Source organism: Orcinus orca, chromosome 2, assembly GCF_937001465.1.
Source record: "Orcinus orca chromosome 2, mOrcOrc1.1, whole genome shotgun sequence".
Taxonomy (NCBI): domain Eukaryota; kingdom Metazoa; phylum Chordata; class Mammalia; order Artiodactyla; family Delphinidae; genus Orcinus; species Orcinus orca.
This window is the reverse complement of record NC_064560.1, coordinates 102,441,737-102,465,777: the sequence shown is the minus strand read 5'-3', so window position 1 is coordinate 102,465,777 and position 24,041 is coordinate 102,441,737. Positions and strand designations below refer to the sequence as shown.

Genomic DNA, 24,041 nt, shown 5'->3' with positions numbered 1-24,041 from the left:
CTAAGGTATTTTAAATAACAGGGCAATGAAATTTCTGAGCATCCTAACAATACATGAAATTTAAAAGAAACAATAGATAGGGAAAAATAAAATAATAATAGAGTAAACTAACTATTGCACAGATTTTAGAAATCTGAATGGTAATTTCTGTAACTGTATAAAAACCATCTTAGCTCCTTAACCTATCTCTTGATCGAGCTGACAATACACACAATGTTAAAATATCAAATATCTACTTTCAGATCAAAAGTCATTATAAAGCCTTTACCAAAGTAACATTGTCTCTCAAAAAATATATATAATAAATATATGCCAGTTATTGTTATGCTCTTTGATGGCAATAAGTGAAATCAACATTATTATGTGGAAAACAAAGTCTCATCTTCATCCCCAGTTGTAAACAACACACAGAACCCCAGTCGCAGATACAGGTAAAAGTTCTCACTAAATTTAAAAAATTAGCCAGTAATGAGCTGTTGATTATAGAGAGCTAGAAACTGGATACTATTCTCCTAGAGACTGGTAGCTAAACACAGAAGAAAAGAATCTGTAGACCTCTCAGTGCTTTAGAAACCAGGGTCCCTGACCAAAGCAGTGATTTAATTTCATGGCTGCTGGGTACAGATAGCTGACATTACTAAATGCTACTCTAATATCAACTTGTTAAATGTGAATCCAGACTCAGCATATCAGAATACTAACCCAGACTAACTGGAGTCATGGGAAATATTTTGGGAGCTGTTTATTTATAAATGAGTTACAATATACCACTATAATTAGATTAATATATAATTATTGATAAACACAGGATTATTTCTAAAACCCCATTATTGTTGTCACTGCTATGTTTAGAAAAAACAACATTATTATTTTTCCTCTTAAAACAAGCCCTTGATTTACCAGTAAACAATTAGATCAATTTAGATCCAGTATGTGTTAAATGTAATGGTCCTATATTGTTTACAATTCTTGTATAAACAGCTGTTTAAAAAACATTAAAAGGAGGAACAATTTAAAGCTCTCCAGCAAATGGCACACTTCCGAACTATTTTATAATCCAATAATCTATCAAAAAAAATAGAATCTGCAGAAAGCTAGGCATTTGGCTGTCACAAAAAAATATTTAAGTTAGCTTACCTAATTTTAAATAAAGCCAATAAAAGTGTATCTTTTAGCCACGCAAAAGGCAGTCACACTTTTTAAAAAAACATTAAAAATACCATTTTTTCAAAAGCATCAACAACAACAAACTATAATATTACCACAAAATCAACTATTTAAAGGATATTTCTAGAAATATTTCTAGGTTAATTTTTCCTTTCAGGTTAATTATTTCATTAAATGTAAAATAAATTTACAAGGTACATGTCGTACAATTAGCGAACTATTAATGTATTTCTTCATAGTATCACTTAATTGCTTTTTTTTAGAAGACAAGACAACTGAATGGATTATAATCTCCTAACAGCTGGTGTTTTAAAAGTTTTGTAAATGGAATTAATAATTCTAAAACATACATCAGAATTTGAAATGTGATCTTTATTCATCCTCAGTAAAGTAGCTGCTTATATTAACATCTGGGCATTGGATAACAAGAATTATATTTATCAGACTTCAAAAGAGAGAAAACAAACTAGCAATTACTTAATATTTTATTTGCCCAGAAGTGTTAAAAGAATCTTTAATATTGATTTTGTTATACAAACACAGATAAACAGATAAGTTTTTTTCCCCCAAACTATTATGTACTGTCATCTAAAATTGGTTTAGTCAGAAACATTTTTTTCATTTGCAGAAATCTGGCAAGATCTTCCAAATACAGAAATTTAAAAAATCTATTTAAGTTCAAAACACTTAAAATACTTTGGAAAGGCCAAATTACATTAAAAAACTGTTTTGGTTAAGATTCACTAGAGTTAAATTACTAATATAATAAAGCAAAATTACCAAAATAACAAATTAATTGGGTAATTAGAGAATTATGGAAAATACCTAGCAATTGAAACCAAATTTAAAAATACAAAATTTAGAATTCAATATTGTTGAGTGAGTTACATTTTAGAAGGCACACTTAACTGGTAGCTAAAGAAAAATAGGGTGGAAACAAAATTCCTGTGGTTAAGGGTATATACAAATGCAGATAACATTTATTTTTCCTCTTCTTTAAACATTCAGCATAACAGTTTTTATCGATGATCAAATAAATATATGTATTTTAAAGAAACATTTTCTCTATGTTCACTTATAAGAAGATTTTCACATTTTTATGTAGACTTTTTACTGTTTAATACTTTGAGTGGCTTTCTATATTTTCCTTTTTTTCACAATGCTTAAGGAGGGGAGAATACAAAATGAGCATTTTTGAAAGTAGGAATAAAATACGGAGTTAGACATTAAAATACCATGCCACTTGAGGGAAAACATATGAAGGCAAAATGTTATCAAATAAATTATTATTTTAGCTTGTTTTTATGTGACAGAAATGTTTTATGGCTTAAATCACTTTGGAAAGTTTTTTTAAATACATATTTTCTACATTGATAAAATAACAAATGGAGTGAAAAACTACTGGGCATTTTTTCAGATTTACAAATATGAAGTTCATGACTACACAGTGCTTGCTAGCTAAGGACCAAGAAAATATATAAAGCTGCCAAGTTATAATAAATTTTAACCAAATATTTCATAGAGCCATTCTAGTATAAAATAACATTTACCAAGACCAAAGGAGACTTACCTTACAAGAATGCTGTAAAGAATTAGATAGTTCATTTGTGAAATCTCTGTTGCTGTCTCTTGTTAAATTATCAACTTTACCTTCATTCCTAGATGCAAACTTTATGAGTAACTGAGATGGTCCCCCCTTAGAACAACTGTGCTTAAGGCTGGATAAACAGGAAACATTTGGATAAGTTCCTCCCAATGAAATACTTCTTTGTAAAAGAGCATGATTTTTGTTTATCTGTAAATGTGGTCTTTCCAACTGTCCATTGATATTTATTTGATAATCTACATTTTGGGAAGATGGTAAACATGCAGATGTCCTGTGCATAAGCTTAATATACTCTGAATCAGAATTAAGCTTAATTTCTGACATCTCTGGTCTACAATCACCATTTGCTGTTTCACAATCTAATGCAGTTGCTTTTTGTTGGGTGAAATGCACTGAAACGCAAGAATATCCTTCAGATGACTTTTCACAGACAGTCTGATTTGGACTATTATTTGCAATAACAATTTTCTTTTGTAATGAGCTGTGAAGAGGTCGTATGTCTCTTACTTCTCTGGGAGTACAGATTGTTTTAGATAACCGAAGTCCATTGACAGCTGTTGAAAGAAATCCCTTAGCACTACTGCCATCTTCATTGTGGGCAATTTCACTAGGAGAAATAATAAACTGGTGTGAGGTCTGATAGGATCCTTTGCTTGGAGGAGTACCTGTACTTGTTAGAGAAGTTGGTGGGGTATCTGAAGGACTCCTAGGAAAAATGACTAAGGATGAACAACGTTTTAGTGGAATTTTCAAGTTCCTGCTCACAGGCAATTTCATAATCTCTAGTCCACGATCCAGGTCATGCTGGACAAAGGGAACTGTACTTCTACTTCTCGAAAAAATTTCACATGGAGTAGTATTCCTGTTTGCCAAACTTCTATTGGAGATGCTGTCAGAAGATGAATTTCCACCAAAAAAGGTATCATCAGTTGGTGGAAAAGTATAACCACTGCTATCACTGATGATACTGTTGGTGTATGAACCTCCACTGGTGATACTTGTGCATGACCCATAATCACTACCGTTGCTGCTATAAGACCCATTCTCACTGGCTGAGAAGTGACTAAGGCTACCACTGCAAATGGCAGGACTGCTCAAGAGGTTACCATCATCCACAGCATTCAGTTCATTATCAACCACAGCACTGCCATCCTTCAAGACACAAGTAAATGAAGCATCATCACCATCAGCTAAGACATTGCCAGACTGAAGACATCCACTGTACCTTGTTGGCTGTAGTGAAATCTGCAGACAGCTGCTCTTTTTATTAACATTTTCAGGTGAAGGAACAGATGATCCTTCCCGAGACTTAACGTTTTCCTTTATTAACGGAGGTAGTGTAGTCTGTCTGGGAGTCAGCTTCATTTGAACCACGTTAGACGTTGAAGTCCGTGTTGGTCTCGTGAAGCACATGTGAACACTGCTATCCGAATCATCTCCAGAGGTTTCTGACACAGGATAAGTATTGCTTCTTCTGGCTGCAAAGTGCAATCGTAAGCTTTGTGCCATTTGTTCTCATTTCCAAACATGTTAAGGGCTGAAAGTCATAACAAAGATCTCTGTCGGTAGACAGGCTAGAAGCAGCTGCACTGCATCGAAAGAAAAAATCATTTGTGGTGCCTAAAAGAGCTCAGAAGTCGTAGTCTTTATCCTAAGTAAAACCTTAGAGACCAGATATCACAGAAAGAAAAAGACGGCCCATTCCCGAGACTGACGTTTACAAAATGTCTTGAATCGTCTGTAGTCAAAATGCCTTCACTTACAAAGCACTTGATTTCCAGCGACCTTTAAGCTGAGCTCAGCTGCAGCACACTGCCTCAAACACTGCCAACCTTGTTTCAATTATACCTTCTCCAATTTGCATGAATGAGTAACACAAGAACAACAATCTTCTAGCATTTCAAGTTGAAACAGTATTTTTTCACTCCAGCTCTACTAAATGAACATTTAACTATGTGAATCACGGTGCCTATGCTTTCTCCAGCAGAGTTTGACCACTAATATTTTTACCCATAGGGATAGTATTACAGGAAGTTGGTAGGAATGAAACTCCATGTAATTGAGTATCAAATCAAGGATTGAATTTCCAAACAGTCAATTTAGTAAACATAGAAATCTAGTCAATTTAGTCAATTTAGTAAACATAGAAAGGAATATAGACTGTTAATATTTTTAAAATGAGTAAATTCAAACATGTATAAATTTGGAAATACCAAAACTTTGAGGTGAATTAAAACTTTAGCATTAAATCAAATAGATAAATATTTTAGCTTCCAAAACACTACGTACTTATAAATAGTGAAAGCTGAAGGATCGAAATACAAAATTAGCCTAGCAATACTACTGCAAAACTTGAGCATACGTCTGAGGAAAAAAAAGTTTGAGAGAAGCTGTCACCAAGCATTTTCTCCTGTAATTTTAAGGCTTTTCCAGCCAAGCAGTACAGTCTTTAAATGATGCCATTTATATTCTGACTATTAAAACTCTGCCAAGAAATAGCCTAAGCAAACATTCCATTAAAAATATATGCAGATTAGACAGAAAAACTATCCCCCGATATAGTTTGAGCACACAAGATATTTTATTCCACTGTCTCTGCAATTCATTCACTTTAGAGAGTGTTGTGGTAGGTAAAGAAGTCTAAAAAGGATTTAACACATCAAATAAACATATCTCAATGCCAATTCTGTTCTGAAAAACTCTAAGGGCTCTTTGCTGTCCCCTACTGGTGCACTGAAACAATTCATTTAGTTGTTCAATATCTGTGAAGAAGTATAAACCATGCTGCATATTTCTTGATATAAACAAAGTACATACTTGTTTACATTTTTGAGTACTAGGACTGCCCTAGAGGTGGAATTACTTACCCACTGCTGATAAAGCTCCTGCAGGAGAGAACAGGAGACTGTTTGTCCTTTTAGATGTTGTGATTTTGTATATGTATTTTTCTGCTGTGTATTTATTTAACTTTTACTTTATTTTCAGTTTACTAGGTAACAGAAGTTTAATATTTTAATTTCTCCCCTAAATGTCATAGACCAAGGTTGGTATTCTATTTGAAAGAAACAAATTTATTTTTAAATAATACTCTAGGGTATATTTAAACCCCTTACCTGAAATTTACAGCTGGAACTCCAGTAATAAATATATACTGGCTCATTCATAGGAAAGTAAAAAGTAAAATAGTTCAGTTGTTTACACCACATGGTACTACACCCAAGTTGTATTTTTCTAAGTGTTTTTTTCTAAGTAAAAGCAAATATGTAAAACATCTACTTGCAGTTTGTTTAAAAAAGAAAACTTAAGATAGATCTGTTCTCAATCACAATTTTCTAAAGTGTTTTTAATCAATTAAGAGGACAAAATAGAAATATGGAATTTACTAAATTCTATTTCTGACTAGAATGAGATAGTACTGTTTTAGAATGGGTACAATTATAAACTTAGTAATAAAATTATTATGCTATTTTGGTTTTGTATAATCTACACTATGATTTTATAGACTTTAGTACATATTCCCTTATAATCTTGTTTCTTTAAGAAGCAAGAGTCCTAATCTTTTCACTATACCTTCAAATAACTATAGCAGCTTTCCTTCTTTAATTAAGTTAGGAATCTGATGACTCAAAAAATGGATCACTTCTAATAAGCTGATCAATGAGATTAAACTGCTCATGTCTGTGGCCTAAAACTTCCAGTTAATAAGCAAATATCCTTTGGTTGTTTTTTTTTAATTTTTAATTTTATTTATTTTTTTATACAGCAGGTTCTTATTAGTCATCAATTTTATACACATCAGTGTATACATGTCAATCCCAATCGCCCAATTCATCACACCCACACACCCCCCACCGCTTTCCCCCCTTGATATCCATACGTTTGTCCTCTACATCTGTGTCTCAATTTCTGCCCTGCAAACCAGTTCATCTGTACCCTTTTTATAGGTTCCACATATATGCGTTAATATACGATATTTGTTTTTCTCTTTCTGCCTTACTTCACTCTGTATGACAGTCTCGAGATCCATCCACGTCTCTACAAAAGACCCAGTTTTGTTCCCTTTTAAGGCTGAGTCATATTCCATTGTATATATGTACCATATCTTCTTTATCCATTCGTCTGTATATGGGCATTTAGTTTGCTTCCATGACCTGGCTATTGTAAATAGTGCTGCAATGAACATTAGGGTGCATGTGTCTTTTTGAATTGTGGTTTTCTCTGGGTATATGCCCAGTAAAGGGATTGCTGGATCATATGGTAATTCTATTTTTAATTTTTTAAGGAACCTCCATACTGTTCTCTATAGTGACTGTATCAGTTTAATTCCCACCAACAGTGCAAGAGGGTTCCCTTTTCTCCACATCCCCTCCAGCATTTGTTGTTTGTAAATTTTCTGATGATGCCCATTCTAACTGGTGTGAGTTTTGATTTGCATTTCTCTAATGACTAGTGATGTTGAGCAGCTGTTCATGTGCTTCTTGGCCATCTGTAAGTCTTCTTTGGAGAAATGTCTATTTATGTCTTCTGCCCATCTTGGGATTGGGTTGCTTGTTTTTTTAATATTGAGTTGCATGAGCTGTTTATATATTTTGGAGATTAATCCTCTGTCCGTTGATTCATTTGCAAATATTTTCTCCCATTCTAAGGGTTGTCTTTTTGTCTTGTTTATGGTTTCCTTTGCTGTGCAAAAGCTTTGAGGTTTCATTAGGTCCCATTTGTTAATTTTTCTTTTTCTTTCCATTACTCTAGGAGGTGGATCAAAAAAGATCTTGCTGTGATTTATGTCAGAGAGTGTTCTGCCTATGTTTTCCTCTAAGAGTTTTATGGTGTCCAGTCTTACATTTAGGTCTCTAATCCATTTTGAGTTTATTTTTATGTATGGTGTTAGGGAGTGTTCTAATTTCATTCTTTTACATGTAGCTGTCCAGTTTTCCCAGCACCACTTGTTGAAGAGACTGTCTTTTCTCCATTGTATATCCTTGCCTCCTCTGTCATAGACTAGTTGAACATAGGTGCGTGGGTTTACCTCTGGGCTTTCTATCTTGTTCCATTGATCTATTTCCGGTTTTGTGCCAGTACCATATTGTCTTGATTACTGTAACTCTGTAGTATAGTCTGAAGTCAGGGAGTCTCATTCCTCCAGCTTGGTTTTTTTCCCTCAAGACTGCTTTGGCTATTCGGGGTCTTTTGTGTCTCCATACAAATTTTAAGATTTTTTGTTCTAGTTCAATAAGAAATGTCATTGGTAATTTGATAGGGATTGCATTGAATCTGTAGATTGCTTTGGGTAGTATAGTCATTTTCACAATATTGATTCTTCCAATCCAAGAACATGGTATATCTCTCCATTTGTTGGTATCATCTTTAATTTCTTTCATCAGAGTCTTATAGTTTTCTGCATACAGGTATTTTGTCTCCCTAGGAAGGTTCATTCCTAGGTATTTTATTCTTTTTGTTGCAGTGGTAAATGGGAGTGTTTCCTTAATTTCTCTTTCAGATTTTTCATCATTAGTGTATAGGAATGCAAGAGATTTCTGTGCATTTATTTTGTATCCTGCTACTTTACCAAATTCATTGATTAGCTCTAGTAGTTTTCTGGTGACATCTTTAGGATTCTCTATGTATAGTATCGTGTCATCTGCAAACAGTGACAGTTTTACTTCTTCTTTCCCAATTTGTTTCCTTTTATTTCTTTTTCTTCTCTGATTGCTGTGGTTAGGACTTTCAAAACTATGTTGAATAATAGCAGAGAGAGTGGACATCTTTGTCTTGTTCCTGATCTTAGAGGAAATGCTTTCAGGTTTTCACCATTGAGAATGATGTTTGCTGTGGGTTTGTTGTATATGGCCTTTATTATGTTGAGGTAGGTTCCCTCTATGCCCACTTTCTGGAGAGTTTTTACCATAAATCGGTGTTGAATTTTGTCAAAAGTTTTTTCTGCATCTATTGAGATGATCATATGGTTTTAATTCTTCAATTTGTTAATATGGTATATCACATTGATTGATTTGTGTATATTGAAGAATCCTTGCATCCCTGGGATAAATTCCACTTGATCATGGTATATGATCCTTTTAATGTGTTCTTGGATTCTGTTTGCTAGTATTTTGTTGAGCATTTTTGTATCTATATTCATCAGTGATATTGGTCTGTAATTTTCTTTTTTTGTAGTATCTTTGTCTCGTTTTGGTATCAGGGTGTTGGTGACCTCATAGAATGAGTTTGGGAGTGTTCCTTCCTCCACAATATTTTGGAAGAGTTTGAGAAGGATGGGTGTTAGCTCTTCTCTAAATGTTTGATAGAATTTACCTGTGAAGCCATCTGGTCCTGGACTTTTGTTTGTTGGAAGATTTTTAATCACGGTTTCAATTTTGTAACTTGTGATTGGTCTGTTCATATTTTCTATTTCTTCCTGGTTCAGTCTTGGACGGTTATACCTTTTTGAGAATTTGTCCATTTCTTCCAGGTTGTCCATTTTATTGGCATAGAATTGCTGGTAATAGTCTCTTAGGATGCTTTGTATTTCTGCAGTGTCTGTTGTAACTTCTTTTTCACTTCTAATTTTATTGATTTGAGTCCTCTCCCTCTTTTTTTGATGAGTCTTGCTAATGGTTTATCAATTTTGTTTATCTTCTCAAAGAACCAGCTTTTAGTTTTATTGATCTTTGCTATTGTTTTCTTTGTTTCTATTTCATTTTTTTGTGCTCTGATCTTTATGATTTCTTTCCTTCTGCTAACTTTGGGTTTTGTTTGTTCTTCTTTCTCTAGTTCCTTTAGGTGTAAGGTTAGATTGTTTATTTGAGATTTTTCTTGTTCCTTGAGGTAGGCTTGTACAGCTATAAACTTCCCTTTTAGAACTGCTTTTGCTGCATCCCATAGGTTTTGGATTGTTGTGTTTTCATTGTCATTTGTCTCTAGGTATTTTTTGATTTCCTCTTTGATTTCTTCAGTGATCTCTTGGTTACTTAGTAAAGTAGTGTTTAGGCCCCATGTGTTTGTGTTTTTTACGTTTTTTCACCTGCAATTCATTTCTAATCTCCTAGCGTTGTGGTCAGAAAAGATGCTTGATATGATATCAATTTTCTTAAATTTTTGAGGCTTTATTTGAGACCCAAAATGTGATCTACCCTGGAGAATGTTCCATGCGCACTTGAGAAGAAAGTGTAATCTGCTGTTTTTGGATGGAATGTCCTATAAATATCAATGAAATCTATCTGGTCTATTGTGTCATTTAAAGCTTCTGTTTCCTTATTTATTTTCATTTTGGATGATCTGTCCATTGGTGTAAGTGAGGTGTTAAAGTCCCCCACTATTATTGTGTTACTGTTGATTTCCTCTTTTACAGCTGTTAGCAGTTGCCTTATGTATTGAGGTGCTCCTGTGTTGGGTGCGTATATATTTATAATTGTTATATCTTCTTCTTGGATTGATCTCTTGATCATTATGTACTGTCCTTCCTTGTTTCTTGTAACATTCTTTATTTTCAAGTCTATCTTATCTGAGATGAGTATTGCTCCTCCAGCTTTCTTTTGATTTCCATTTGCATGGAATATCTTTTTCCATCCCGTCACTCTCAATCTGTATGTGTCCCTAGGTCTGAAGTGGGTCTCTTGTAGACAGCATATAGACGGGTCTTGTTTTTGTATCCATTCAGTAAGCCTATGTCTTTTGGTTGGAGCATTTAATCCATTCATGTTTAAGGTAATTATCAATAGGTATGTTCCTATGACTATTTTCTTAATTGTTTTGGGTTTGTTTTTGTAGGTTCTTTTCTTCTCTTGTGTTTCCCACTTTGAGAAGTTCCTTTAGCATTTGTTGTAGAGCTGGTTTTGTGGTGCTGAATTCTCTTAGCTTTTGCTTGTCTGTAAAGCTTTTGATTTCTCCATCGAATCTGAATGAGATCCTTGCTGGGTAGAGTAATCTTGGTTGTAGGTTCTTCCCTTTCATCACTTTAAGTATATCATGCCACTCCGTTCTGGCTTGTAGAGTTTCTGCTGAGAAATCAGCTGTTAACCCTATGGGAGTTCCCTTGTATGTTATTTGTCATTTTTCCCTTGCTGCTTTCAGTAATTTTTCTTTGTCTTTAATTTTTGCCAATTTGATTACTATGTGTCTCGGTGTGTTTCTCCTTGGGTTTATGCTGTATGGGACTCGCTGCGCTTCCTGGACTTAGGTGGCTATTTCCTTTCCCATGTTAGGGAAGTTTTCGACTATAATCTCTGCAAATATTTTCTCTGGTTCTTTCTCTCTCTCTTCTCCTTCTGGGACCCCTATAATGCGAATCTTGTTGCATTTAATGTTGTCCCAGAGGTCTCTTAGGCTGTCTTCATTTCTTTTCATTCTTTTTTCTTTATTCTGTTTTGCAGCAGTGAATTCCACCATTCTGACTTCCAGGTCACTTATCCATTCTTCTGCCTCAGTTATTCTGCTATTGATTCCTTCTAGTGTATTTTTCATTTCAGTTATTGTATTGTTCATCTCTGTTTGTTTTTTCTTTAATTCTTCTAGGTCTTTGTTAAACATTTCTTGCATTTTCTCAATCTCCACCTCCATTCTCTTTCCGAGGTCCTGGATCATCTTCACTATCATTATTCTGAATTCTTTTTCTGGACGGTTGCCTATCTCCACTTCATTTAGTTGTTTTTCTGGGGTTTTATCTTGTTTCTTCTTCTGGTATATAGCCCTCTGCCTTTTCATCTTGTCTATCTTTCTGTGAATGTGGTTTTTGTTCCACAGGCTTCAGGATTGTAGTTCTTCTTGCTTCTGTGTCTTTCCTCTCCTCCTTTGGTTTTAAATATAAAATGAACCAGATAAATGTTTTCTCTTTGGTAAGCTTCACTATAAGCATCAGTTTCATGTCCCCTAACTAGATTGTAAGCTTCCAGAGTGTGAGGACCGCAACTAAACATTTCTTCTGATCCTCTTGAGCTAATGCTGGGCACAATGCAAGCACTAAATAACACCAGGGAGGAGGTTTGATGGATCCAGCTACTACTTCTAAAGAAATATCGAAAAGTACTCCAGCTGGACAGGAAGGAAGGTTGCTTGAAACATTTGCAAAGAGGGTTTCAGCCAAGGAAAAGTAAGAAACTCAATTGCACTTCCTAGCACTCTAGTCTGAGTTTAAATTCTCAGAAGGCTGAACAGTTTGCATTACTGGCTCTGGTCTGGGACTGCAGAGGATCTGCACCAGTATTAGAGCAGTTATGTGTACAACCTGGAGAACCTGGGGTAGAATGTAGCCCTTCAGCCAAACAGATGCCAAGAGAGTAGCATCAACCCTAACTTCAAGGGGAGAAGAGCTGGAGAGTAGTGGCAGACCTCACCTGGAAGGAGTCTATGTAAATCCTATAGAATTTCACATTTTAGAATGAAACATATAATATCCTAGGATTAGACTGAAGCTCAGGGCCTCACATTCTGAGATATTTGGTTATTGATTATCTTCACAGAAAATAATGTGATTACCTACATGCTATGGACAGGCTCTGGATAATACTAATTGTTGACTAGAACTTTGAAGGCTAATATCCACTGTGATGGTTAATTGCATGTGTTGACTTGGCTAAGATATTTTGCCCAGCTGATGGGTCAAACACTGAACTAGATGTTGCTACGAAGCTATTTTTTATATGTGATTAGTATTTAAATCTGTAGATTTTGAGTAAAGCAGAATGCCCTCCATAATGTGGTGGCTCTCATTCAATCAGTTAAAGGCCTTAAGAGCAAAGACAGGTTTCTGGAAGCAGCAATGCTGCCTCAAGACTATAACACAGAAACCTGCCTTAGTTTCCAGCTTGCTGCCCAGCACTGCAGATTTCAGATGCATTAACTCTTACCTGAATCTGCAACCTGCCAGCACCACCTCACAGATTTCAGACTTGCCAGCTTCCACTATCATGTAAAGCAATTCCTTAAAGTAAATCAATCCCTCCCACCTCATTATCTCTCACTGTCTCATTCTGTGTGTGTGTGTGTGTGTGTGTGTGTGTGTGTGTGTGTCCCCTATTGGTTCTGTTTCTCTGGAAAACCCTGACTAATACAACCACTGAACTTGAGAAGCACAGCATCTCTGCCTGGAATATGGAATATAGGCATCTCCTAAAGCTTCAGAGGCTGTATGCGTGCAGAGATAGCTCTTAGGTAGTGACACAGAAGCACTAACTTTTGCACTGGTGGGTAGAATTCATTTAAAGGCACATCACTCTCAAATGTCCCATCACCATCAACATCACCACAACCATAACCAAACTATGACTGTTTTAATCCCCAGCTTCTTAAAACTGGCTGAAAAAATATCACTTATATTGCAAATATTTTCCAGATGACTAGAAATTCTTTTTCCTTAAAAGTGCACCTGTGCTCTTCGCTGTACATTTCCAAAGAGAATCTGCTAGGAAAAGGATGCACTTCTAATTTAGTTGTGAATGCTACAGGAGAATGATAAAATGACATTTACAGTGCATAGGCCAATTTACTGGCACACAATCAAGCCTGTTATTCCTTCAATGGCTATAGTATCTATGACGTCTCAGGTGATCTGTACACTTCAATTACCTGCTAGGACTAACAACAAATCAGAGCATTAGAATGATGAGCACCACCCTGTTCTAATTATTTCTTGTTCCCTTTTGCTAGTAAAGTGAGCTTTTTAAGAAAAACTACATTTCTAATGCATAGCAGAGTATCTAACACAGTAGATGTCTGAAATGGCATACTGTAGTTAACACACAAAATGTGATATCAGAGAGCCACAAACGCATGATTCCATGAACGTTAAATAACACTCTGTATTAATGATGAAAAATTTTCTGAGTGCTTTGATAACTACTATCTCATTTTATTTTCATAATATATTTATCAGATAGGTAAGGCAAATACTGTTATTCCAATTTTTAAACATGAGAAAATATTTTCAGAAGGATTAAATAATCTGTCTAGGGTTACAAGCTAATGTACCAAATCACAAGCCAGACTATAAGGACTTCTGACTCCTTGGTATGGGGATCTATAATATCCTGTTACATGCATTATTTTTTTTTTTTTAGAAATATTCCATTGTTAATATCAGAAGCAATGCTTTTTTTCTTTCGACCTATCGTGACACCCTGTATAGTACTCTACACGTGGCAAATGGTCAAGGAGTGTTAATGCACCAATCAGAGCATGATAGATACCAGTTTTGGCAATGAAGAGTCGTACCATAATAAGATTATCAGCAAAAAAGACCAGATAACTATAAGCAGGGTGGAAAGCATAAACATGTCCTCCTTGTGGACAATATGCAAATAACTCAAATAAAATAGTTCACCAGTTATGTACCCAAGAATCAGGAAGAAATTCATATCAGTGTCACTAACAACAGGAAAAATAACACATGACCCAGCAATTCAACCCCAAAATATGAACCTTAGAGATACACTCATACACGTATATCAGGAAACATAGCAAGAATGTTTATCAATTGGTTATAGCAAAAACCTGGAAACCACACTAATATCTATTAAGGAGGATAAATACATAAATCATGGTATTACAGCATTTGCAGATGAAGGGAAAACTATGCATCTGTAAAATGTCTTACTACAGATCAACCTTACAAATATAACATTAAGCAAAGAGCATGTCACAGAGGAAAGTATTCAGAGTGCTACTACTCTAATAAAATCAAAAATATGAAAAAGGAAACTACTATGCTTTTAGGGATACATACATACATGATAAAAATTTTTAAATAAGAAAGATAAACACAATATTCAGGACAGTGGCTACTACTTGCAGGGGAAGAAAAGGAGATGCTATTGGGGAGGAGTATGAGGGGTTTTGAAGATTTTGGTAATATTCTAGTTCTTAAGTTGAGTAAGAAGTGTACAGATATTCATCTTATTATTTAAAATAAAGATTTATATTAAACATATTTTTTGTATGTCTATTTCATGATTAAAAAAACACCAATACTAAATTTCACCTGGTCCTATCTAGAAGGAAAACAGATCTGTAGCAACAGAGGGAAAAAAACAGAAGACATTCCCTATTCTATTAAAAGAAAAAAAAAGGCAAAAATACAAACAGAAAACAAAAAGCTCTGTGACTAACCAAATCTGATAAGCAAATCATCAACATCTGTCATTCAGCCTTACAAAATTACATTGCCAGTTAGTGCTGAAGTCTCCCTTGGCTGCAAAAAAGTACCTTTGCCTGTTATGATACTAACTAATGATTTCAGCTGCAATATCTTCAGTTACTAGTATAGTTATCACTTCTTGACAGAAAAAAACAAAGTGTTGTATAGTCCAACACTAAAAATAGATTCTTTAAAAAATCCAGTTTCCATGTTAGCTACAAAATGAATAAAACTGTTTAATTTCTTTTTTGGTGCTTCTGTTTGGTAACTGATAAGCTTTGAATATATAACACTGTTCTTACACCTTCATATTCAAATCTTACCAGTGTAAAATGTAAACGTAAGATGCTAAAAAGAAGGTTTGAAATAAAGTTCCAAAGAGACAAATTAGGAAAAGGATAGGATTTCAAGACAGTCTTTAGGAAATCAGAAATCAGAACTATCCTTTTATAAAAATAAAATCAGGTTATATTTGCTTTTTGTCCCTCTAAGGACTGGCAATCCTTCAGAGGACTTTACTTCATCGGTGTAGAGAGGATAGCTTTCCTTTGTAGAATAGTGGGGATAAGGGAGAGGATGGGATGTCATAACTGGATACAGGTAACCCCAAGAAATCCACTGGAGTGAGGAGGGGAAGGCTCCTGAGCCTGGGACTACCGACCAGGGTACAAGGATGAGTGTGAGGGAAGGCCAGACAAAGAGGCTGACTTTCCTGCATCTCCTGCCATGTCAGGCCTTGAGGAAGACCGTGAATCTGCTGAGAACTGACAATCCCAAGAGGTGCCTGGGAGAATAGAAGGGTAGAGAGTAGCACCAGGAAAGAGGGAAAAAAAAATTCTATCTGTCCACCATTTTGCCCAGAGTCTCCATAATCATCCCAAAAGCATCCCTCACCTCACAGATCCCCAGCCCACTTTTCCTTGCTGCTCTACTGAAATATACCCTTGCTTCACATTTTACACTCGTACAATAGAACTCACCAATCGATTTTCATCAAACACTTCAAAAAGAAGCCGGTGCTGCTGGGGGTGAACCTAAGTAAGAAAAAAACAACCTTTCTTTAAAAACAAGTGAACATCGGAACTATATTCAATATCTTGTAATAACCTATAATGGAAAAGAATCTGAAAAATTATATGTGTGTGTGTGTGTGTGTGTGTACTTTGCTGTATACCAAAAACTAACACAACATTGTAAATCAACTATACTTTTAATTAAAAAAAAGTGAACATCAACCCACAAACACTGAGAAATAAATGTCTGAAAATGTTACCATTTCCTAATTCCTGTTACTTAAAATATATTTTAAATTACACAAGATACTTAATATATACAAAGCTCAGACCAGTCACCCATTTTCTAGTAATTTTTCCATAATGACAAAGTGGATTTGGTTGCTTATTTTTCCATTTTTTCTAAAATAGAATAAAAGAAAGTAAGATAAAATTTCTTTTTTTTTTTTGGCCACACAGTTTATGGGATTTTAGTTCCCCGACCAGGGATAGAACCCACACCCTCCACAGTGAGAGCCTGGAGTCCTAACCACTAGACCTCCAAGAAATTCCTGAAAGTGAGATAAAATTTCAAAAAATTACATATTTACAAGCACTTAAAAATACAGATTAGATTTTAACTTATTATCAATTTTATGTACTCACTTTTTATTTATCAGGTTAGAAATACCCAAAGTGGATGCTGATTTTATGGAGACTAGTGTTCTGAATCCTTTTAGTACTGACTTGATAAAACCAATCTTGTTTATACTATGTAAAGTACATAAGCAGTCAAAAAGTATACACTGAGTTTTCACTTACTGTTTATATCTTATAGCACGAGTAAAATTAACATGCAGTAATTTATTTTTCAAAGCTAATGCTTTTATCTTTGCTGAAATGTTTCAATATCAAGTTAATATCTACTAAATATCAAACACAAAGAAAATCTTCAATAATTTGTTATACCAGAGGTTAAGATGATGTATGAAACATTCTCACATTTAAGTTGATATCTTCTCTATGATAAATATATTACATTAAACACTGAGATATTTTAAAACTTTGGTTTACATGTCAAAAGTATCGACAGCCTTCGGAAAAAAGTCCTATATGTGTGACAAAGATATAGAGATACCTAACCCAATGTCCACTCTCCCTTATGTTCTTCTGAGAACATAATCCTAATTTTACCTGCAACAAGTGCCCAGGGTCACCACACTGCACAACTCTTGGGGATAGGGGCATTAATTTTTTTTAATTGAAGTATAACATAAATTCAGTAAAGTATAAAGTTTACTAACCTTAAATATACAGCTTGATGACTTTTCATACATGTTTACTGTGTCACCATCACCGAGATCAAAATATGGAACACTCCATTCTATTTTATGTATTGTTTTCTATATGAACAGTGCCCTCTGGACTTGTTCAACACTGAGACTCTCAATAAGACTCTCTAAAAAAAGTTCCCTTGGGCTTCCCTGGTGGCGCAGTGGTTGAGAGTCTGCCTGCCGATGCAGGGGACATGGGTTCGTGCCCCGGTCCGGGAGGATCCCACATGCCGCTGAGTGGCTGGGCCTGTGAGCCATGGCCGCTGAGCCTGCGCGTCCGGAGCCTGTGCTCCGCAACGGGAGAGGCCACAACAGTGAGAGGCCCGCGCACCGCAAAAAAAAAAAAAAGAAAGAAAGTTCCCTTGCACCCGGGGGCGACCAAAAAGGCCAACCTACCAGCGGTCACTGGGTGGGACTTCTGGAAGAGCTCTTTATTTCTTTCTTTATTTAAAGACTGAGTATGCTTTTCTTTTTTAAAAAAATGTTTATTTATTATTGCCTGCGTTATGGCTTTATTGCAGCACACAGGCTTTCTCTAGTTGCAGCGAGCAGGGGCTACTCTTCGTTGCGGTGCACGGGCTTCTCATTGCGGTGACTTCTCTTGTTGCAGAGCATGGGCTCTAGGTGCGTGGGCTTCAGTAGTTGTGGCACATGGTCTCAGTAGTTGTGGCTCGCGGGCTCTAGAGCACAGGCTCAGACATTGTGGTGCACAGGCTTCGCTGTTGTGCGGCATGTGGGATCTTCCCGGATCACGGCTCAAACCCGTGTCCCCTGCACTGGCAGGCAGATTCTTAACCACTGCGCCACCAGGGAAGTTCCTGGGAGAGCTCTTTAAATGGGGCTGACTCAGCTGGGAGAGATGTCGCTTTTGCCCTTTGTACTTCTTTTTCCTGTGTGGAACTTGGTTAGGACAGCTGGCACCCCTACAGTCATATTGTAACCATGGGGCAACTATGAGGACAGAAGCCCCAATTAAGGGCTATATATGCCACGGGGATAGAAGAAACAGTGTTAAGACAATAATCTCTTCTAGGAGGATATAGAGGAAATTTTGGGGAGGAGATGACGCTTGAGCTAAGACTTGAAAGATGGGAAGAATTTGAATAAGAAAATATAGATAATATTCACAGCAAGGAGATAGCAGGAGGAAAGGCATGGGGGCAGAATGAGCATGCTGTAAGGAGATCAACTGATAAGAACATTTTTGTGTTAGAAAGTGGTAAGAAAAATTTGGTTAGTCAGTGTAGAGCCAGACTGAGGGCACTGATATCCAGAAAAGGAATTAAGACTTGATTGGTATGGAAGAAAATTAAGCTTTTAAATGAAAAACTGATACGATGTAGATCATATGTAAATATTATTTTGTCAGTGATACATAAAATAAATTGGACTAGAGAGAGACCCTGGAGTCCACAGAGACTGTGGCTCTAGTAACTCAGGTATGAAGTGATGAGAGCTTTGCCTGTGATGGTCCCAGTGAGACTAGGGAGGGAGACAAGAACATGAAAAATATTTTGAGGGAAAAAATAAAAAGTCTCAATGTCTAACAAAATACCTGGCAGACAATGTAGATGTTCAATGAATATTGCTAAGAAAATAGATATATGTGACTTGAATAGGCCTCTGCCGTCCTGGTTCAGACTATAATTAATAGCTTCCTAACAGGATGCTCTAACTCAACTATCTTACCTTTTAAATCTATCTTTTCTATTACAACTGGAGTGACCTACCTAAAAGATAGCTTAGGCCGTCTTTACTGCCCTTCTCAAAAGCTGTTCCCAGTGGCCTAAAGAATAATATTCAAATGCCTGAGCATGGAATGATGCTTCCTGATCTGAGTCCAATTTGCCTCTCCAGCCTTGTGTCCTGTAACTGTCGCCTGCCAACACAAATACACATACACCCTATGCTCTAATCACACTAGAAACAGTCTAATCACTGCTTACTGCGCTTTCTGATCTGTACTTCTGTACATGCTAAGGTCTCTCCACGTGCAACACCTTCTCAGCTCGACACGTCCAAAATCTACCCCTTGTTCAAGCCTCAGCTCAAACGTCAACTCCGCCCTGAAGTCTTACCTCCCGTCACTCCCCCTCCTCCGTTTCCAGTTATTAAAAAAACTGACTACATTCTTCCATTTATGAAGTTAATAATATGTAATAGCTCTCTACTGAATTATAAAAACACCATAAAAGACTCGGTTACTTTTTTGAGGGGGGTTATATCAAAGGCACATCCTAAGTGCAAGAATACAATTTAAAACATGTGGTGAGAATTCTAATTCAAAATGGCAGCCTGAACACAAATATTAACCCTCTCCCTCCTGAGATCCTGTTTTCATAATAGCAAAGGAGTTTGTAAAAGGTATTAAAGCATCACAGCAAAGATCATATGCACATACAAGGGCCACCAGCAGGCAAGCAATTTCCATACCTCCCTAGTAGGGAGGTGAAGTGGGGATGAAAGCAGGCTTCTGAAGAAACTGAAAACTATTAAAAGAACAGAATGTTGAAGCAAAGAGGTCAATGGCCCAAATGAGAGAATATTCCTATAGCACCTAAACCTCTAGTAAACACATGCACACACAGACACACACACATTATTAAAGAGTTTCTCTTTGTGTCTGATTTCAGGTAGAGGTTCAACAATAATGCAACCATCAGCTGTTTTTTTTTTTTTTAAACATCTTTATTGGAGTATAATTGCTTTACAATGGTGTGTTAGTTTCTGCTTTATAACAAAGTGAGTCAGCTATACGTACACATGTATCCCTATATCCCCTCCCTCTGCGTCTCCCTCCCACCCTCCCTATCCCACCCCTCTAGGTGGTCACAAAGCACCGAGCTGATCTCCCTGTCCTATGTGGCTGCTTCCCACTAGCTATCTATTTAACATTTGGTAGTGTATATATGTCCATGCCACTCTCTCACTTCGTCCCAGCTTACCCTCCCCCTCCCCATGTCCTCAAGTCCATTCTCTACGTCTGCATCTTTATTCCTGTCCTGCCCCTAGGTTCTTCAGAACCATTTTTTTCTTTTTTTAGATTCCATATATATGTGTTAGCATACAGTATTTGTTTTTCTCTTTCTGACTTCACTCTGTTTGACAGACTCTAGGTCCATCCACCTCACTACAAATAACTCAATTTCATTTTATGGCTGAGTAATATTCCATTGTATATATGTGCCACATCTTCTTTATCCATTCATCTGTTGATGGACACTTAGGTTGCTTACATGTCCTGGCTATTGTAAATAGTGCTGCAGTGAACATAGTGGTACATGATTCTTTTTGAATTATGGTTTTCTCAGGGTATCTGCCCAGTAGTGAGATTACTGGGTCATATGGTAGTTCTATTTTTAGTTTTTTAAGGAACCTCCATACTCTTCTCCCTAGTGGCTGTATCAATTTACATTCCTACCAACAGTGCAAGAGGGTTCCCTTTTCTCCACACCCTCTCCAGCATGTATTGTTTGTACATTTTTTGATGATGGCCATTCTGAATGGTGTGAGGTGATACCTCATTGTAGTTTTGATTTGCATTTCTCTAATGATTAGTGATGTTGGGCATCCTTTCATGTATTTGTTGGCAATCTGTATATCTTCTTTGGAGAAATGTCTATTTAGGTCTTCTGCCCATTTTTGGATTGGGTTGTTTGTTTTCTTGATATTGAGCTGCATGAGATGCTTGTATATTTTGGAGGTTAATCCTTTGTCAGTTGCTTCGTTTGCAAATACTTTCTCCCATTCTGAGGGTTGTTTTTTCATCTTGTTTATGGCTACCTTTGCTGTGCAAAAGCTTTTAAGTTTCATAGGTCCCATCTGTTTATTTTTGTTTTTATTTCCATTTCTCTAGGAGGTGGGTCAAAAAGGATCTTGCTGTGATTTATGTACAGAGTGTTCTGCCTATGTTTTCCTCTAAGAGTTTTATCCTGTCTGGCATTGCATTTAGGTCTTTAATCCATTTTGAGTTTACTTTTGTATACAGTGTTAGGGAGTATTCTAATTTCATTCTTTTACACATAGCTGTCCAGTTTTCCCAGCACCACTTATTGAAAAGACTGTCTTTTCTCCACTGTATATTCTTGCCTTCTTTATCAAAGATAAGGTGACCATATGTCTGTGGGTTTATCTTTGGGCTTTCTGTCCTGTTCCATTGATCGATATTTCTGTTTTTGTGCCAATACCATACTGTCTTGATTACTGTAGCTTTGTAGTATAGTCTGAAGTCAGGGAGCTTGATTCCTCCAGCTCTGTTTTTCTGTCTCAAGACTGCTTTAGCTATTCGGGGTCTTCTGTGTTTCCATACAGATTGTGAATTTTTTTGTTCCAGTTCTGTGAAAAATGCCATTGGTAGCTTGATAGGGATTGCACTGAATCTGTACATTGCTTTGGGTAGTAGAGCCATTTTCCCAATGTTGATTTTTCCAATACAAGAACATGGTATATCTCTCCATCTGTTTGTATCACCTTTAATTTATTTCATCTGTGTCTTATAGTTTTCTGCATACAGGTCTTTTGTCTCCTTAGGTAGGTTTATTCCTAGCTATTTTATTCTTTTTGTTGCAATGGTAAATGGGAGTGTTTCCTTAATTTCTCTTCCATATTTTTCATTGTTAGTGTACAGGAATGCAAGAAATTTCTGTGCATTAATTTTGTATCCTGCTACTTTACCAAATTCATTGATTAGCTCTAGTAGTTTTCTGGTGGCATCTTTAGGATTCTCTATGTATAGTATCATGTCACCTGCAAACAGTGACAGTTTTACTTCTTTTCCGATTTGGATTCCATTTATTTTGTTTTTTCTTCTCTGATTGCTGTGGCTAAAACTTCCAGAACTATGTTGAGTAATAGTGGTGAGAGTGGGCATCCTTGTCTTGTTCCTGATCTTAATGGAAATGGATTCAGTTTTTCACCATTGAGAATGATGTTGGCTGTGGGTTTGTCAAATATGGCCTTTATTATGTTGAGGTAAGTTCCCTCTATGTCTACTTTCTGCTGGGTTTTTTTTTTTATCATAAATGGTGTTGAATTTTGTTGAAAGATTTTTCTGCATCTATTGAGATGATAATATGGTTTTTATCCTTCAGCTTGTTAATATGATGTATCACATTGATTGATTTGCATACATTGAAGAATCCTTGCATTCCTGGGGTAAACCCCACTTGATCACGGTGTATGATCCTTTAATGTGCTGTTGAATTCTGTTTGCTAGTATTTTGTTGAGGATTTTTGCATCTATGTTCATCAGTGATATTGGCCTGTAGTTTTTTTGTGACATCTTTTTCTGGTTTTGGTATCAGGGTCATGGTGGTCTTGTAGAACGAGTTTGGGAGTGCTCCTCCCTCTGCTATACTTTGGAAGAGTTTGAGTAGGATGGGTGTTAGCTCTTCTCTAAATGTTTGACAGAATTCGCCTGGGAAGCCATCTGGTCCTGGGCTTTTGTTTGTTGGAAGATTTTAAATCACAGTTTCAATTTCAGTGCTTGTGATTGGTCTGTGTATATTTTCTATTTCTTCCTGGTTCAGTCTCAGAAGGTTGTGCTTTTCTAAGAATTTGTCCATTTCTTCCAGGTTGTTCATTTTATTGGCATACAGTTGCTTGTAGTAATCTCTCATGATCCTTTGTATTTCTGCAGTGTCAGTTGTTACTTCTTCCTTTTCATTTCTAATTCTATTGATTTGAGTCTTTTCCCTTTTTTTCTTGATGAGTCTAGCTAATGGTTTATCAATTTCGTTTATCTTCTCAAAGAACCAACTTTTAGTTTTATAGATCTTTGCTATCATTTCCTTCATTTCTTTTTCATTTATTTCTGATCTGATTTTTATGATTTCTTTTCTTCTGCTAACTTTGGGGTATTTTGGTTCTTCTTTGTCTAATTGCTTTAGGTGTAAGTTTAGATTGTTTATTTGAGATTTTTCTTGTTTCTTGAGGTTGCACTGTATTGCTATAATCTTCCCTCTTAGAACTGCCTTTGCTGCACCCCATAGGTTTTGGGTCATTGTGTTTTCACTGTCATTTGTTTCTAAGTATTTTTTGATTTCCTCTTTGATTTCTTCAGTGATCTCTTGGTTATTTAGTAGTGTATTGTTTAGCCCCCAATGTGTTTGTGTATTTTACAGTTTTTTTTCCTGTAATTGATATCTAGTCTTATAGCGTTGTGGTTGGAAAAGAAACTTGATCCAATTTCAAATTTCTCAAATTTACCAAGGCTTGATTTGTGACCCAAGATATGATCTATCATGGAGAATGTTCCATAAGCACTTGAGAAGAAAGTGTATTCTGTTGTTTTTGGATGGAATGTCCTACAAACATCAATTAAGTCCATCTTGTTTAATGTATCATTTAAAGCTTGTGTTCCCTTATTTATTTTCATTTTGGATCATCTGTACGTGAAAGTGCGGTGTTAAAGTCCCATACTATGATTATGTTACTGTCAATTTCCCCTTTTATCGTTGTTAGCATTTGCCTTATGTATTGAGGTGCTCCTTTGTTGGGTGCATAAATATTTACAATTGTTGTATCTTCTTCTTGGATTGATCCCTTGATCATTATGTAATGTTCTTCTTTGTCTCTTGTAATAGTCTTTATTTTAAAGTCTATTTCAAAGCCTATTTTGTCTGATATGAGAATTGCTACTCCAGCCTTCTTTTGATTTCCATTTGCATGGAATATCTTTTTCCATCCCCTCACTTTCAGTCTCACTTTTCAGTCCCTAAATCTGAAGTGGGTCTCTTGTAGACAGCATATATATGGGTCTTGTTTTTGTATCCATTCAGCCAGTCTATGTTTTTTGGTTGGAGCATTTAATCCATTTA

At 36.0% G+C, this 24,041-nt stretch overlaps 1 protein-coding gene across 4 annotated transcripts in view; it reads right to left on the bottom strand.

Moving 5' to 3' along the window:
• Positions 1–24,041, bottom strand: part of NEDD4 (NEDD4 E3 ubiquitin protein ligase) — a 193,319-nt gene that overhangs the window by 101,813 nt on the left and 67,465 nt on the right. For 3 of the 4 annotated variants that reach the window (XR_007475551.1, XM_049705989.1, XM_004274657.3), the window contains one exon: positions 15,878–15,931. Coding sequence is in view for 3 of the 4 variants with exons in the window: in XM_049705989.1 (XP_049561946.1) it covers positions 15,878–15,931 (54 nt within the window). In the remaining variant the exon portion in view is untranslated. Of the gene's footprint in view, positions 1–2,737; positions 4,851–15,877; positions 15,932–24,041 lie in introns of those variants that run through there. The other variant, XM_012534771.3, reaches the window with a different exon arrangement.